The following is a 17779-nucleotide window of genomic DNA, read 5'->3' as shown; positions in this document are numbered from 1 at the left end:
TCCCCATTCTGACTCCCCTCTTCCCGCCGGGTTTTGGGTTGGGGGAGTGTTCAGGTCCTGCCTGGCCGCAGCTTTTATCTTACCCCCTTCGTGTGATGCTGAGTTCTCGCAGATGTAGATGTATCCTGGCTGTTGTACTACATCCACTGATGTCTCTTTTAGGAATAGTTGAATTTATTGTATTTTCATAAATATATATGTTTTGGGGAGGAGACTTATTCTGAACTACTCACACCACCATCTTCCCATGATCTCCTATGCCAACTGACTTTTATGAAAGACTTAAATGCTTTTCTTTTTCTTTTTTGCTGTCTCACCAATGGGTCTCATGCTGTGTACCTGGTGCCCATGGCAGCCATGCTCCGAGATGGCTGGGGGGCTGCCACAGCCTGGGGGGCACTGAGCTGTGAGCCCCGAGATTGCATTCGCATGCCATCTTCCGGCAACTTCGCAACACTTGCCGCCAGAGCACAATGTTCGCCTCGCCTCTGGCCAAGGTGCGCTAGCGAAGGGAGTCTAGCAGAGCCACAGATGCAGCTCAATGGACAGACCCTGCTGCCCTCTCCTCATGGGAAATTTTTCTCAGCAAGCTCCACCCCCTGCAGCCGCCCACCCACCCACCCGGCCTTTCTTGCAGGGCCCGCCCGCCATGCTGACTCCCTGGGCCTGCCGTGATCCCGTTCACCCCTCAGTCCCCACTCCTTTCCTCCGATCCCTCTGCAGGCCTTCCCGTCGGTAAGAGACGCCGACCCTCCCCAGACCGAGGACCTGACTTTGAAACCTGTTTTTTTAAAGTCCTAAGTGGGTTCTGTGTTGTTTTCACCTCTTTAAACACCGTGGTGCACGTCAACCGTGTGCTGCCTCCCTTTAGCCTTTGCTATGAGATGGGCTGCCAGAACTGTTCCCTTCTTTCAGTTCTTTTTTGTTGTTCGTTTTTCTATTCCTTTTATCATTTTTTTATTTTTGGTATCATCAGTGTACAGTTACATGAGCAACATTGTGGTTACTAGACTCCCCCCATTATCAAATACCCCATTATAGTCACTGTCCATCAGCATAGTAAGATGCTATAGAATCACTACTTGTTTCCTCTGGGTTACACTGCCTTCCCCATGCCCCACCCCCCACATCATGTGTGCTGATCCCCTTATTCCCCTTCTCCCTCCCTTCCCACCCACCAGCCCCAGTCCCTTTCCCTTTGGTAACTGTTAGTCCATTCTCGGATTCTGTGAGTCTGCTGCTGTTTTGTGCCTTCAGTTTTTTCTTTGTTCTTTTGCTCTACAGATGAGTGAAATCATTTGATACTTGTCTGTCTCTGTCTGCCTTATTTCACTGAGAATAAGGCTCTCTAGTCCCATCCATGTTGTTGCAAATCCTTCTTTCAGTACTGAAAGCTCTGAACTCTAATACAGCATGGGTTTAGCAGAATACTTGGTAATTCACTTAAAATATCCCTACTGCAGGTGAAAATATCTTCTGTCTTTAAAGCATAGTAGTGTAATAGGTTTTGTTACTTTTTTTCTTTGGACCAATAAATTGTATCAGCTGAGCTCAAAGAGGTGTACCCAGGAAACCTCCTTGATGGATATAACTTGACTGATAAAGATGATTAGATTAAAATGACTTGTGTTTTCCTTTGGTCCCAGTAGCTGAGTGATACAACAAAATTCAAAACTTCAGTGACAACACTAGATTCTTGATAAGTACATTTATTTGAAAAGGTGAACATTCAGGTTTTTAAAATGTTTGACTTTGGGTGTATATTTCTGATGATGCAGCATAAAAGATTGAAGGATTCTTGTAAAATTTGTCCCTGCACTTCCTTACACACACTTTTCTTCCACTGTAGTTTTACTTCTGTGGGCAGGTTTTCAATTTCCCCCTCAAAGTTGAATCCATTGTAGGCACAGCTGTTAAGTACCTGCCACTTTCTGCCCTGAGATGGGATGGGAGAAAGCTGCCATAAAAATGCTGTTTTGTGTTGCTTAGAGGCTTAAGCTCTCTGGAAAATAACTGACCCCACATGGTTCTTAAGTACTTTAAATTTTCTGTCATTCTTCTAAGCTGCTTTGATTCCATAATGTGTCTCCCATTCTCCATGACTGTGGGACTTCACCACACCGGTTTGTCATAAACACCTCGAAGATGATACCCAATCCAGCAGGCCCAGTATTCCTGTGTGGGGGTGCTGCCCACAGTGTGCTGGAATGGGGGTCACAAGAAGCCTGTGCCATCTTCTCATAATTCTGGAGTGGTTTGCGGGCCCTCGACAGTGCAGATTGCTCCTCCCGGGAGCAACCTGGTGCATTTTCCAATGTGAGCATTGCTGCAGGAAAAGACTCCCAGGGTGTCCACTTTATTCTCCTACAGTTGCTCATCTGACAGAATAACTGTAACTCAAAGGAAAGGAGGAAGCTGCTTATATGAAGGAGAATCTCACATTCTAGTTTTTGAGCAGCTTTTTATTTTTGGGGGTTTTTCCTAAGACTGTAGCTTTCACAGCTAAGGGTGATTTGTGTGAGGGTATAATTACCCTTTTGCTTGCTGGTTAGCTTCTGATTTCCAGTGACTGAAGTCCATGCTATGTAGCATGATAATCAGAGTATCTTAATGCTAGAATCCTGTTTTCTGTTACAGAGCAACACAGACCACCAGTTCAACACTGTCCTCACCCTCAAGTAATGCCCCAGACCCATGTGCAAAGGACGCTGTTCTGAGGGCCCTCGAACAGAAGAAGAAAAGGACAGTGCAGGAGGAGGAAGACCAAATACCTGCTGCTGGTCAGGAAAATAAGAGAAGGTAACATGCCCTGCAGAGTCCTAAACGTGCCTCCCATATGGGCTCCTGGGATTTGTTGAAACAGAGATCACTCCCAAAAAGAATCAGAAGCCACCTCCTGTTTGTGAGCAGCAGGTCCCCTTCTTTGGCTTTCATGGAAGAGCTTGGTAACAAGAGCTTTACTGCTATGCCTTTCATTAGGCACAGGTTACATATATTTTGTAATATACCTTTTCCATAAGTACTAGAGAAAAGCCAACAGTTATTGGCCACATTAGCTTCATACTTCGATATAAATGTGTTAAATTTTATTTTGAGAGAATGCTGGAAGTCTTCCCCTTGTGGTGTTCAGTTATTTGGGTGACCATCAGCTTAGGTATCATTTGTGCAGAAAGAAATACTTAGCAAAGAACAGTGAAGACTGGAGTATGATAGATCTATGAGTAATGAGAGTAAAACCAGTTTTATTTGGCTTTTGAAAATGTAATGAAAATAGAGTAAACAGTCTGTTTCTTCAACGGAAAGAGAGGAAGTTGAAGGCTCTGAGTAAGCTGCAGAACTGCTTGTGGCTTTCCAAGGAGTCAGTTAAGGATTCCACTCATTTTCTTGTAATTCAATAAACTACAAGACCCACCATGTGGCAGAGCCTACTCCAGGCACTGTGGATAGAGAAGTGAGCAAGACAAGGGTCTCATGGGACTTGGGTAAGAAATCAAACAAGGTAATTATAGATTGTAAGTATATAAAGATTTTTTAAAAAGCAGTGATATAAAAGGGTAATGAGGAAGGGACAGACCTGTGTATAAGGTGGTCAAGGAAACATGCTCTGAGGAGACAGTGGACCCTACATATGAAAAATGTTCTATTTTGAAAGTATGAAGCTCATGTGACCAATAACTGTCAGCTTTTCTCTAGTACTTATGGAAAAGGTATATTACAAAATGTATGTAACCTGTGCCTAACCATTGTCCTCATCAATTAGACCAGGTCGGTCATATACTGCAGGTTCACAGCTGGCCATCTTTGATACTGTAGATGGCAAAATTGGGTAAGGAAATACTAATAAATGCAAGTGTGTCCATTGAAAGATTGATTGGAAGTAACACTGGAAGATCAGGTAATGAATACTAGGGATATAATTTACAAGTGAGCAGTCTGAGCTGATGTCAGCCAACTAAGCAGGAGTGACAGAGGGAGATGGTGTGTGGAGGTCAGAGAGAAAATTTATTATGGTCAAAACAGGTTTCTCATGTTCTCCAGGTTGGTAATTTTTCTAGACCCCAGTGAGCCTATAACTGAGGGCTCTGTATTGTCTTTCCCATAATTGGAATAAGCAGTGATTATGTGCACCATGCACAGGCCCTTATGTGTGTGATATGTGGAGTTCTTCTCTTACAGACTGAACGAAATTGAGAGCACTGGGGGATGTGTGTAGGTGGGTTACTAAAGTGCTTTTTTGTTTTTAATTTATGGATGGTAGGATATTAAATGTGTGATTGAAGTGCTTTGGTGAGAAGTTAGCAAAAAAATTGGTACACCTGAATAGTTCAAAATGTCTTGAAGCATTTTTCTACTTTTCTTATTAGATTAGGACAGTCCTAGAATAAATTTACCTTCCTCAATATTTGAGATTTGAGGCAACCTTTTCTTGTCTAGCATGAGCCTGTGTTCCATAGAAAGAGTATAGCATCCCAGGAACATGAGAGTATGCTTTAAGAAAAAAGTCATACCATCCAATTGAGGGTTTGTGATTTGTCACAGGTGTCATGACAGCAGTGGGAGTGGACATTCAGCATTTGAGCCCGTGGTGGCCAACTGAGTCCCTGCTGCTTTTGTGCCTAAGTGAGAATCCATCTCGGTGAGATTTCCTATTTGAAAAAAGGTCATTATCAGAGTTGTCCTGTAAATTTTCCTCTTTGAAATCAGAGAGGAACATTTTGAGTAACTTGCCACAATAACTTTTATCTAATTCCTTTTACTATTTTTCATTAATATGCATAAAATATGCTAAGGCTAAGAGGGTTTGTAGATACATTGAATAACCAAGTATGTAACAAACAGATAACAAGGTTTGTGCAATGAATAAAATGCAACAGTACAAAATTTAATAAAAATGTTAGATTTCTGCATTTGAGCTTAATTATATTTGAGGAAGCATTGGCTATGAGGGAAAGAGGCTGGAAATGTGTGTGAAAAGACTTGGGGTAACTTAATTTTTAATTTGAGTCAGCACTGTGATATGGCTGCCAAAAAGCTTAACATGCTCCTACTCTGTGCTGATAGAAGAAGAAGGACTAGGAGGAGGCAGGTCAGTGGTGGTCCTGAATGCCCTGGTCCTGTTGTCCACGGAGGGCTGTGGGTGGGCTGTGCTGCCCTGCAAGAGGAGGCAGACACAGACCGAAACTCACTGCGAGTGAAGCAGCTCAAGATGTCACGGGGTGGTGGTGGTGGGTGAGGGGGTTCTGGAGGTACAGAAGTACTAGCCCAGAGGAGAAAAACCCCAGGGGCCTAAGGAAATGAGGGAGGGAAGGAGAGTGGTCTGCAAAAAACTGAAGGACTATCACATGAAAGGAGAACAGTTGGCTTGGTTTGGCTCCAGATGGGACCCATAGGTGAAGTAGGAGAAAGAGGAAGTACGTTTTCACCCAGTGTAGGAAGAAACTGTCTGTGGTTGGTTGACATTCATCAGCCAGGAGATAGTGAGCTGTCTGTGCTGTCACAAAACTTGGAGGACTGTTCCACAGGAAAGATGTTGAGGGAATTTCTGTTTCAGTTTGAATCTTAGAAAAAGTGGTTGGGTCCTCCTAAATTTTTTTAAACAGCTTTATTGAGGTATAATTGACATAAACTGTCCCTCTTTAAAGTGTATAATTTGACAAATTTTGACATGTATCCTTATCAGAATTATTGTCCTATAAGTTTCCTCATTGAAATCAGAGAGGAACATTTTGAGTAACTTGCCACAATAACTATTTTGTCTAAATTTCACACCCATGAAACCATCACCACAGTCAAGATAATGAACATCACCATCACTGCCAGAAGTTTCCCCGTGCCCCTTGGTGAAGCCTTCAAATCTCCCTCTCACCCTGCGCCTGTTACCAGGCATCCATTGATCCCCATTCTGTCACTATAGATTTGTGTGCATTTCCTACAGTATATATGAGTAGAATCATAGGTTTAATTTTTTAAATACTTAGCTTTCCCTTTTGGACTGTGAGATATATTTAGCTGAATTAACAGGAAAATTAAGGACATTATCCTTTTTCATTACATTAGAACGATTTTGTGACCATAGATGAAGTCTTAAAACAATGCTGTTTCCTTTCAGTAGCACATCTGTGTTTTTCCCTTTTATTTCCCTTTTAGGCCTGCACCTCTGAAGAGAGGCCTCAATTCCCAGAGCTCAGACAGCCACTTGCATAAGAGATCCCACACCTCTGCTGTGAGCTCCTCAACAAGCATATGCACATGTGGCATCCCCATGTCCAGCCACAATGCCATTACCAGTTCCTACAGTTCCATTGGAGGGATCACTCAGGTACATGCTCCTGGTGGTGTAGAAGAAGTGGGTTATTTGCATTTATTAGTTGATTATGCAGTGTTTACTAGCCACCTTTTGTCAGATGCTGAGATCACCTCTAAGCTAACAGCAGTTACCAACCCTTGAATGATTGCTATGGACCAGTGGAACAAACTAGAAAGCCCAGAATACCTATGTGGAAACCTGATACAAGACAGAGCCATTATTACAGATAAATGGACAAAGGATGAATAATTCAAAAAATGGTACTAATTTGATTTAAAAGGTATATTGAGTCTGGATTCCATTGGGTCACAAATTCATCCTGTAGGCACTGGGAATTAAAATTTTTTAAATAAGTGGTTATAATTCTTTTTAGAAAGGATGTAGTGTAGACTGGAGAATAGATCAAGTTTTGCTACCAGAATGACTTGGGTTCAAATGTTGGCTTTAACACTTAGTAGCTATAGACTCTTGAGCAGGCAAATGACTTAAACTCTCTTTTCCTCATCTATAAAGGACTGTTGTAAAGATTGAAGGTAATGTTTGGAAAGCACCCATTACAGTGCTTGTCATTAAGTGGGCACCCAATATATAGGAGCTTGAAAAAAAGTAACGCATGTGTGGAGGAGGTTTTTGAGATGAGACAGAATTTGACATAAGTTTTCATCCATACAGAAGGCTGTTAGAGTAATATAAATGACATGTTAATGATAAATGACAAATATAGGAGATGAAGGCCCCAGCCAGGCAGTTATGGCAATGCAGAGGATAATAGTATGAAGTCTTTATTCTGCACTGGGCCCTCTGCTGAGCACTTTACATAGATTTCCTCAAGCAGTGATCACAACAGACCTATGAGATACATAGTTATTGCCCCTTCTTACAATTTTACGTCAAATGTCACACATACACCAAAGGAAGGAAAAATATCATAATGAACCTCCATATAGCTCCAGCAGTTAACAGTGTTTTGTCGGTCCTGTTCCATCAACACCCACACCCCAAATTGGTTTTGCTCTTGTGTTTTAAAGTACAAACATGTTGTTTCACCTCTGGGTACTTCAGTGTATTTTTAAAACTTTTTGAACATTAATAACCACAATACCTCTATTCCTCTGAATAATAATGACTTAATGTTAGTTATTATCACTCCAATTTGCCCTTATTACCCTGTCTTATTATAGTTAGTTTGAATCAGGGACCAAAAATCAACTCATTGCATTTGGTTCACATGTCTCTTAGACTCCTTTTTTTTTTTTGAGCATCAAAGGTATTTAATTAATATATGTAACAAAATATCTGAAGGTAAGATTATACACTGATGGAAATAATGATTTTGACCTACTGAATAAGATAGTTGTGAAGTAGGACATATAAAATGTTCAAGGCACTGTCCCCGCGGCCGGCACTGCCGCCGCCGCCGCAGGCGCAGAGCACATGGGCTGGGTCGGCAGCCGCATGCCCTCCCCACCGGCAGGGACGTCGGGCCTCTCTTAGGCTCTTAATCTAAGATACTACTACTAAGCTTTTTCTTACACTTTTGCAAAAACTGAGTCATTTTGTTCCATAGAATTTACTACGTTCTGAATTGTGTTTTCATCATCATGGTGTCATTTTTACATGTACTCTATCCCTATTTTCCCTGTAAACGGGCAGTTGGCTCCTGAGGCTTGATTAGTTTCAAATTCAGTGATTTTGGCAGAGTATTGCATAGGTGGTGCTGTGCACTTACGATGGCATCACATGGGGAGCACGTGCTGTGTGGTTGCCTCCCTTTTGCGATGTTAATGTTGATCCCTGGGCTCAAGAGTCAGTCTGATCCTTCCATTTATTGTTCATATGAGCTTTTCAGCAGCTGATTTTAGCGGCCATTTATCACCTTTGTCTGTGTCCATTGTGGCAAAATGGTGATGTTCTAATTCTGTCCTTCCGTCTGCATTTGTTAGTTGAGGTCTGTGTAATTCTAGATAGAACATGCCCTACCTATAGGAATAAGCACTGATGCCATAGCTAACTCCAAAGGTGACCGGTGAGGTTCTTGCTGTGTTATCTTTATGAACTGATATTTTATAAATATTTCATGATCCTCAGTATATTGCAGCTAGCTACTCTTTCGGATGCAACTTTTCCAACTTTGGCCAATGGCAGCCCTTTCAAATACCGGCAATTGACTCACTTTTCAGAAGCCCCTCTTCACAAAGAAATCTTTTCTAGTCACTTGAAAAGGAGTCTTTATATACAGTGCTGGATTAGAGCCACAGAATTATGTTGAAGGTCAGATCATACGTTATTACATAGGGTTGGTCATGTGACTTGTGTTTGGCTTTTAGCTCTGGAAAAGAAGGGGTCCCAGTGCCTCACCCTTCTCCAGCCCTTTCTCATCCCCCCCGCAGACAGCAGAGAGGCCAGCGAAGAAAATAAGGCAATCCGTGATTTGCTGTGTGGATTAATGAGAGGGTAGGAAAGGAGGGAAATTGACTTGGCTCTTAGGCTTTCTGAGACTCTTATTTGGAGAATCAAAGCAGTTCACATCTAAAGGGCAGAGACGGTGCCACCCTGAATTCCTCTCGTCTCTTGCAGTTGTCACATACTGACCACACTGGCCTCTGCTCCCCCTCATGCTGCAGCGTGAGGGGCTGGGTGTAAGGGGAAGGGCCGCACGGGACAGAGTGAACAGAGTGACTGACGGAGTGGGCAGCAGGCTTCACATTCTAGACCCCAGCTGACCCTCTAGGTTACCGACTAAAATGCCACTTTCTTAGAAGTGTGACTAGAACTCTCAGAAATTTGGCAGGTGTTATGTAAGGTTCTGAAGACTGTTTTGTGATTGTTTTAAGACAAAGGTGTCTCTGTGGCTTCTGTGAACTGCCTCCCTCCATTTCTTTAGGAATTTTCTTTTACTTCTTTTTTTTTGTTGTCTTGACACACTGAGATCTTAGTCACATTGAGATCTTAGACACGTTGAGATCTTGGCCAGTTGGTGGTTAGGAGGGTATAAGAAGTTATCCAGCACTTTTCTAAACTTAATTGTGCCTCTTACTCCTACAGAGAAGAGGAGCTTTCTCATCATTCTGGCTCCTCAGCTCCCTTGGTAAGAGACAAGGAGTCCCAGGGAGAACAGGGTAAGTTGATGAATGCATGGCATGTGTTGGCGGTAGTGTGTATGGAGGGTGCATGGACCACAACCCACTGGAAACATGTACTGAGCCTTGATTTGTGTGGGGCCTGGTAGTTACAGAGATAGATGATTCTGTCCTTCGGGCTTTATGGTCTGGTAAGGGAGAAAGGTGGCCCAGACTCATATAGCATAACCCAGGCCACCTGGAGGGGTTGCGATAAGGAAAGCCCACATAGGCTTAAGTGAAAGAAGCGTGCCAGTCAGTCACTAGAAAGGTTGAAGCTGCTCTGGCTTAGCACACCTGAGCTGGTGCAGGCCTGACGGCTTCAGAACCCTCTCATCAGTAGCAGATTGTAGGGAAGGGGCTGCCGCCCTTAAAGCTGGAGAGGGCAGCCTCATTTTGGTAGGCACATGGCTGTTGGTTTGCAGCCCCATTCCTTACCTGCTCTGAGCCGTGCTTGAGTTCAGATGATTGGATTTTCCTTAGTATCCACACATTTAACCCCTGCTAGGCCAAGTTTTATCCCCTGCTGTCTGTCTTATGATCTGTGAAGAGTAGAAATACGGAGCACTTCTTTGATTTAGGGAATGAATACATTAAGAACGTGTGGTATAGATGAGTCACATTTGTTGACTCCTGAATCCCTGGCCCAGCAAGGCTTCTAGAGCACCAAATACCACCACATTTGAGGTACCAGAATTCACTTTTTCTGTTCTTCTTCCCAGAATCTGCTGGAGTGGCAGCCACCATGGCCTGTTCGCCCCTGAAGACACCTGGCCTTCTGGGCCCTCTTCGCTCTTCACAGCCAGGGCCCCTCCCAGGCCCATCCTCAGACACCAGATCCAAGCCACCTGCCAAGCCTGCTCCAACAACAGCCATCACCTTCAGCCAGTCCCTGCCCGGCGCCGTCCAGACAGCTGCTGGTAGCAGCACTGCCAGTTTCGGTGGCTTCGGTGGTGCCCTCACGACCTCTGCCCCCATCACCTGCACTGACATTCAGCAGCACTAGCACCCCAGCCTTCAACATTCCCTTTGGTTCCAGCACTGGGCCCCCTGTCCCATCCTATCCTGAAGCCACCCCACAGCCCACATTTGGGACCACTGATGGACAGCAGATGGGGGCTGCCAAGCCAGCCCTGGCCCCCAGCTTCAGCAGCTCCTTTCCTTTGGGAACCTCAGCAGCCCTGGCCCCACCTGCAGCTCCAGCACCGATCCCACGCCAACCAGTCTTTGGCAGCGCTGCACAGTCAGGTTTTCATGGGTTGAAACCCACAGCCTTTGTCTTTGGCACCCCCTCCAGCACCCAGGCAACCTTTGGCAGCATCACAGCTGTTTCCCCCTTTTTTGCAGCCACCACCTTGGACTTTGGAGCTACGACCCAGACCACCAGCAGCGGGACCAGTAGCTCAGTGTTTGGCAGCACCACCTCATCGCCCTTCATTTTCGGGCTGTCAGCCGGCCCTGCTGGCAGTGGGGGCTTTGGGATGAATGTGGCTGCCCCCTGCAGCAGCTCCACCACTGGGGCATTTGGCTTTGGGGCAGGACACAGTGGGACCACTGGCAGCATGGCCCCTTTTGGGGGAGGCTTGAGTCAGAACTCCCTGGGTGCAGCTGGACAGATCACACCCTTTGCCTTCAATGTGGCCAGCACGCCTCAGAACAAATCCGTGTTTGCAGGTAAGATTTGGAATGGGCTCAGTCTGCAGTGCCAGGCGCTGTTTTAAGTGTTGACACGGGACACAGTGTCCACTCTCAGAGCTGTACATTGTCGTGAAGAGACAGATGTCATCACAGATGTTCTCTGTAAACAGTGTCAGGTAGCAGTGTAAACTCATGACCGGAGGAGCTACTTAGGTCGTCAGAGGCAGCCTTTCTGAGACAATAGCAAACTGAGGCCATGGCCACAGTACCCGAGTTGGGACTAGGGACAGAGGCTGGGGGTGAGGGCGTTGCAGGCACAGGAGCAAAGACCTGAAGGCAGAGATGAGCCTGAAGTGCTCAGGAGCAGAGAAGAGCCAGGTGTGGCCAGAGGCTTAAAGAGCAAAGTGGGATAAAATGACATTAATAGACAGGCAGAAGGGAAGATCATTCATGGCCTTTTTAAATGTTTTTGTTAAAGTACTACAGGCAATCACTATAGAATTTCAAGCAGAAGGAAGTGATTTTATTTGCCATGTGGAAGATGCATGATAAGGAATTCTGAACCCTGATAGCTTCCATTTTCTTCACTGACCAAAAGAGCCCTTCGGAGCGGGTTAGGGGGAGATGTGTCCCAAGGAGGGCCTCTCTCAACAGTCATTTTGGAGACAGGGAGAAAACGACATGTGAGAGCCATGCTGGGTAGTTCTGAAGTCTGGGAAATTGTGGCTAGGAGTTTGAATCAAAGCTGGTCAGTACTGTTTTTTGTGTGTCTCCCCAGCAACATTCAGTCTTGAGGTGTGGACCTAAAATAAGTGGACAGAGAGTAAACCCAGCCTGGTTAAGTGGCACAGGGAGGAGGAGGGGCAGGGGACTGACTACAGGCCCCGATGAGGCAGAGGATCGGACTGGGCGTGGTGGGTGCAGTGGGCACAGGAGCAGGGACAGCACTGTGCTTGCAGCTGAGATCGGGGGGCAAGAGCAGTTCCTGGTTGTGATAAGGTGTGACCCCCCCCAGAGGTCAGGTAGGGGATATTACATGCAAGGTCAGCACCTTGGGGGGCACCCAACCCACCTCAGGCCTAGATAGATAGATACATGTGAGAGCATCTTCCTGCAGAGCCGCTGTGGAGGACAGCCCAGCACTGGGCAGGAGGTTCCAGGAGGGCAAGTGCGCGCAGGAGACCAAGTTGAAGTGAGCCCCTGGGAGGATGGAGGCTGACTCTGGAGTGGGGCCGTGGTAAATCAGAGGAGAGGGGGCAGGTAAATGGGGAGGAGACATAACATTAGTCCTGAGAGAAGGGCGGTCCACTCTGTGTCCCCCTCAGCTGTGCTTTGGTGGCCAAGGGAGTGCAGAGGTTCTACTCCTCAGGGGCCCAAAGGCAGCTCAGGGGCTTGTGCTCTGCTGCAGCTGATGGGGGAGGGGCAGGCTCACCTGGAGTACAGGGGTTAGGACTCAGTCACCCCGTGTGTTTCCTTACCGAGGGTGAGCTGGACAGTGGTGCGGGCTAAGGGATCTGTGGGGATGCGCTTGCAAGCAGACCTCTCCCCAGTTCATTACCACCTGCTTTAACACCTTCTGCTTATAGGCCTAGTTGTCACACTTTTTTGCAGTCTCTCCATTCCAGGCACATCCACACCCACCTTTGGTCAGAACACCCCTGCCCCTGGGGAGGGCTCACTGGGCAGCAGCCTCCCCTCTGGGGCGTCCTCAGCACCTGCCCAGGGCTTTGCTGGAGTTGGAACCTTTGGTAAGCTGCAAGCCTCTGTACTCAGGATGACCTGCATGTTCCTTGAAGACTGGGTGGGGTTGTTGGGGGAGCACTTGTTTATCTTCATCGGTCCTCGTCCCCACCGCAACAAAGAATTGAAAGGCAGAGACACAGTAGTGAAGCAGAGTAAAAGTTTTATTTAAAGTTACTCAGAGAGAGAACAGCACCCGGAAAAGTTGAAAAGAGAGTTTGAAGTGAAAAGGTGGGCAACCTTAGAAAGTGTGGGCAACCTCAGGGAGAGGAGCGCCCTGTAAGGTTGGGGGTTCCTATTCTCCAGGAATGTGACCAAGGGCTGGCAGGTGCAGATGAATATTTAGAGTTAACTTAACACAAGGAACATCCTGCTCTGATTTATCCCTGGGATTTGGCCTTCTTAGTCTAGGAGCATATCAAACAAGGCTTCCTGCCCAGTCTGCAAGGTGGGCTGAATTATTGTGTTTGCTAAAGAAAAAGTTAAGAATCTTACTTCTTAACTTCCTGGGTATTAAAATGCAATCTTATTTTATTTTTATTTTGGTATCATTAATCTACAATCACATCAGGAACATTATGATTACTAGACTCCCCCTTCACCAAGTCACCCCCACATACCTCATTAGTCACTGTCCATCAGCATAGAAAGATGCTGTAAAATCACTACTTGTCTTCTCTGTGTTGCACAGCCCTCCCCATGCCCCCCCATTATACATGCTAATCATAAGGCCCCATTTCTTCTCCACCCCCTTCTCCCTCCCTTCCCACCCATCCAACCCAGACCCTTTCCCTTTGGTAACTGTTAGTCCATTCTTGGGTTCTGTGAGTCTGCTGCTGTTTTGTTCCTTCAGTTTTTTCTTCTTATGCTCCACATATGAGTGAAATCATTTGATACTTGTCTTTCTCTGCATGGCTTATTTCACTTAGCATAATACCCTCTAGCTCCATCCATGTTGTTGCAAATGGTAGGATTTGTTTTCTTCTTATGGCTGAATAATATTCCATTGGTATATGAACCACATTTTCTTTATCCATTCATTTACTGATGGACACTTAGGTTGCTTCCATTTCTTGGCTATTGTAAACAGTGTTGTGATAAACATAGGGGTGCATCTGTCTTTTTCAAACTGGGCTGCTGTATTCTTAGGGGAAATTCCTAGAAGTGGAATTCCTGGGTCAAATGGTATTTCTATTTTGAGCTTTTTGAGGAACCTCCATACTGCTTTCCACAATGGTTGAACTAATTTACATTCCCACCAGCAGTGTAGGAGGGTTCCCCTTTCTCCACAACCTCACCAACATTTGTTGTTGTCTGTGATCTTTACTGGTGTGAGGTGATATCTCATTGGGGTTTTCATTTGCATTTCTCTGATGACTAGCGATGTGAAGCACCTTTTCATGTATCTGTTGGCCATCTGAATTTCTTCTTTGGAGAAGTGTCTGTTCAGCTCCTCTGCCCATTTTTTAATTGGATTATTTGCTTTTTGTTTGTTGAGGTGCATGAGGTCTTTATATATTTTGGATGTCAACCCTTTATCAGATCTGTCATTTATGAATATATTCTCCCATACCCTTTTTGTTCTATTGGTGGTGTCCTTTGCTGTACAGAAGCTTCTCAGCTTGATATAGTCCCACTTGTTCATTTTTGCTTTTGTTTCCCTTGCCCAGGGAAATATGTTCATGAAGAAGTTGCTCATGTTTATGTCTAAGAGATTTTTCCCTATGTTTTTTTCTAAGAGTTTTATGGTTTCAGGACTTACATTCAGGTCTTTGATCCATTTTGAATTTACTTTTGTGTATGGGGTTAGACAGTGATCCAATTTCATTCTCTTACATGTTGCTGCCCAGTTTTGCCAACACCAGCTGTTGAAGAGGCTGTCATTTCCCCATTGTATGTCCATGGCTACTTTATTGTATATTAATTGACCATATATGTTTGGGTTAATGTCTGGAGACTCTATTCTGTTCCACTGGTCTGTGGCTCTGTTCTTGTGCCAGTACCAAATTGTCTTGATTACTGTGGCTTTGTAGTAGAGCTTGAAGTTGGGGAGCAGACACCCCCATTTTATCCTTCCTTCTCAGGATTGCTTTGGCTACTCGGGATCTTTGGTGGTTCCACATGAATTTTAGAACTATTTGTTCCAGTTTGTTGAAGAATGCTGTTGGAAATTTGATAGGGATTGCATTGAATCTGTAGATTGCTTTGGGCAGGATGGCCATTTTGACAATATTAATTATTCCTAGCCTAGAGCATGGAATGAGTCTCCATTTGTTAGTGTCCTCTTTAATTTCTGTTAAGAGTGTCTTGTAGTTTTCAGGGTATAGGTTTTTCACTTCCTTGTTTAAGTTTATTCCTAGGTATTTTATTCTTTTTGATGCAATTGTGAATGGAATTGTTCTCCTGATTTCTCTATTAGTTCATTGTTGGTGTATAGGAAAGCCTCAGATTTCTGTGTATTAATTTTGTATCCTGCAACTTTGCTCTATTCTGATACTAGTTCTAGTAGTTTTGGAGTGGAGTCTTTAGGGTTTTTTATGCACAATATCATGTCATCTGCCAATAGTGACAGTTTGACTTCTTTACCAATCGGGATTCCTTGATTTTCTTTGTTTTGTCTAATTGCCATGGCTAGAACCTCCAGTACTATGTTGAATAACAGTGGAGAGAGTGGGCATCCCTGTCTTGTTCCCGATCTTAGAGGGAAAAGCTTTCAGCTTCTCGCTGTTCAGTATGATGTTGGCTGTGGGTTTATCGTATATGGCCTTTATTATGTTGAGGTACTTGCCCTCTATACTCATTTTGTTCAGAGTTTTTGTCATGAATGGATGTTGAATTTTGTTGAATGCCTTTTCAGCGTCTCTGGAGATGATCATGTGATTTTTGTCCTTTTTATTTGGTGGATGATGTTGATGGATTTTGAATGTTGTACCATCCTTGCATCCCTGAGATGAATCCCGCTTGGTCATAGTGTATGATCCTCTTGATGTATTTTTGGATTTGGTTTGCTAATATTTTGTTGAGTATTTCTGCATCTATGTTCATCAGGGATATTGGTCTGTAGTTTTCTTTTTTGGTGGGGTCTTTGCCTGGTTTTGGTATTAGGGTGATGCTGGCTTCATAGAAAGAGTCTGGAAGTATTCCCTCCTCTTCTATTTCCTTGAAAAACTTTAAGGAGAATGGGTATTATGTCTTCTCTGTATGTCTGATAAAACTCCGCGGTAAATCCATCTGGCCCAGGAGTTTTGCTCTTGGGTAGTTTTTTGATTACTGCTTCAATTTTGTTGCTAGTAATTGGTCTGTTTAGATTTTCTGTTCCTTCCTTGGTCAGTCTTAGAAGGTTGTATTATTCTGGGAAGTTGTCCATTTTTTCTAGGTTTTTCAGCTTGTTAGCATATTGTTTTTTGTAGATACAATCTTATTTTTAAGATGGAATCCTTCCTGCCTGTTACTATGTTGTTTATGCTGAGCTTGCTAGCCATTATTAATTGACCACATTGCAAACTACTTGATTTGGGCCAAAGGAGAATAGAAAACACCATATAGGTAAAGTTAGAAAAATAAGCTGGGCCTACATGATTAACACAATAAACCCATGGGCTCTGCTGAGGTACCCTCCTTTCTCTGGGGAATATTCAAACATACCAGGCCAAGTTCCTCCTGGCTTTTTGAGCTTTAACTGATTGACTCTGGGTCTTTTTTAGTGGGCTTTTTTCCTGGCCTTATTCCTTTTCCATCCCGCTCATATCTATTTTCCTGCTTAACAGCATGGGGTCCCTTCCCCTCTGGGAGAAAACAGGCTCATAAGCACAAGAAAGATGTGAAGTCGCTGGCAGTCCAGCTCAGCCGTTTGCAGATAGGCAGCAGAGCTCGGAGAGGAGCTGTTTCTGGCAGAACTTTCCCCTCACAACTGGGAAGTCAGGTAAAAATGCCTTCCTGGGCCTCCCGCCTCCCAAGGAACTCAGCCTGGAAAGCCCTGTTGAAGCACCCGGTGTTCTCTGGCCTGGCCCTGCACAGGATAGGACCCAGTGAAGCAGTCTCTCGTAGTAGCTGCCCTGATGAGGCCCTGTTGACTTTCCAGGATCGCCGGCCGCATCCTTTTCCATTGGTGCAGGATCCAGGACCCCAGAGGCCTGACAGCAAATGCAGGCCCGGAGGCAGCACATCCACAAGTAGCCTCCATCCCTTCCCCCGCCCCCACCCCCACCCCCCCAACCTCCACCGCCAACCCCACTACCCCTACCCCCACCCCCACCCCACACCGGACTCCTACCCAGATTTAGACTTCACCTCCTGCTGGGAAGAGCCTCTGACAGGTTCCATAAGGCAAACTGACTGCAGCACATCTCTGGCTTCAGCCTGCAGGGAGGGAGGGGCAGCCCTGGAGGCCATCACCCTCTCCTGGAGGAAGCAGAGCCTCAGGCTTTTTGCAGGAGGGGAGGCAGAGCAGAAGCCTGATTGATACCTTTCTTTACTTGAATGGTTCCACTGGTGAGGCTGGACAGAATCCAAGAAACATCTGTAATACGGTTCAGTTTACTTCCCCAACTTGTTTAGTGTATAAGCTTCATCATGTTAGGGTCTAGGACTCCGGGGTTTCCCAGAGAACAAGACACACGGACACGGAGATGAAAATCCAAGCAAAGTCTTTATTCAGCCAGCAAGCTCGGGTCGACAGCACCTCCCCTGACACACAGGCCGAGTCCGAGCTGCCAACCCCGAAGCAACTTTGGGTATTGATTATATAGGATCTTCACAGCAGTTACATCAAAGCCCGCGCAGTTCTACAACTAATAGGTTTAAAACACACTCTATATTGTAACCAATGGGAAACATTGTAACCTTTTTAGGGAACGCGCCAGTTGCCTGCCCGCTTCAATTGTTATCTCTTGCTTACCCAAGCATGTCTATGTGACTTATCACGGGTTACATCCCCAGGCGTTCCCAGGCTGTTGCCCACTTCTAGTTATCTAAC

At 45.1% G+C, this 17779-nt stretch overlaps 1 protein-coding gene across 1 annotated transcript; it reads left to right on the top strand.

Annotated features, from left to right (window-relative positions):
- The first annotated feature begins 473 nt into the window (after positions 1-473).
- Positions 474-16980, top strand: LOC108409123 (nuclear envelope pore membrane protein POM 121-like). Its single transcript, XM_037002968.2, is given in 11 exon segments — positions 474-497; positions 638-735; positions 2638-2799; positions 4540-4620; positions 6148-6319; positions 8635-8726; positions 9353-9426; positions 10149-10401; positions 10403-11100; positions 12690-12812; positions 16886-16980. Coding segments are annotated over 11 exon segments (1872 nt in total).
- The last annotated feature ends 799 nt before the right edge of the window (positions 16981-17779 follow it).

The sequence above is a fragment of the Manis javanica genome, chromosome 10 (genome assembly GCF_040802235.1).
Source record: "Manis javanica isolate MJ-LG chromosome 10, MJ_LKY, whole genome shotgun sequence".
NCBI lineage: Eukaryota > Metazoa > Chordata > Mammalia > Pholidota > Manidae > Manis > Manis javanica.
The sequence above is the reverse complement of the archived record's forward strand: the minus strand, read 5'-3'. Positions and strand labels throughout refer to the sequence as shown.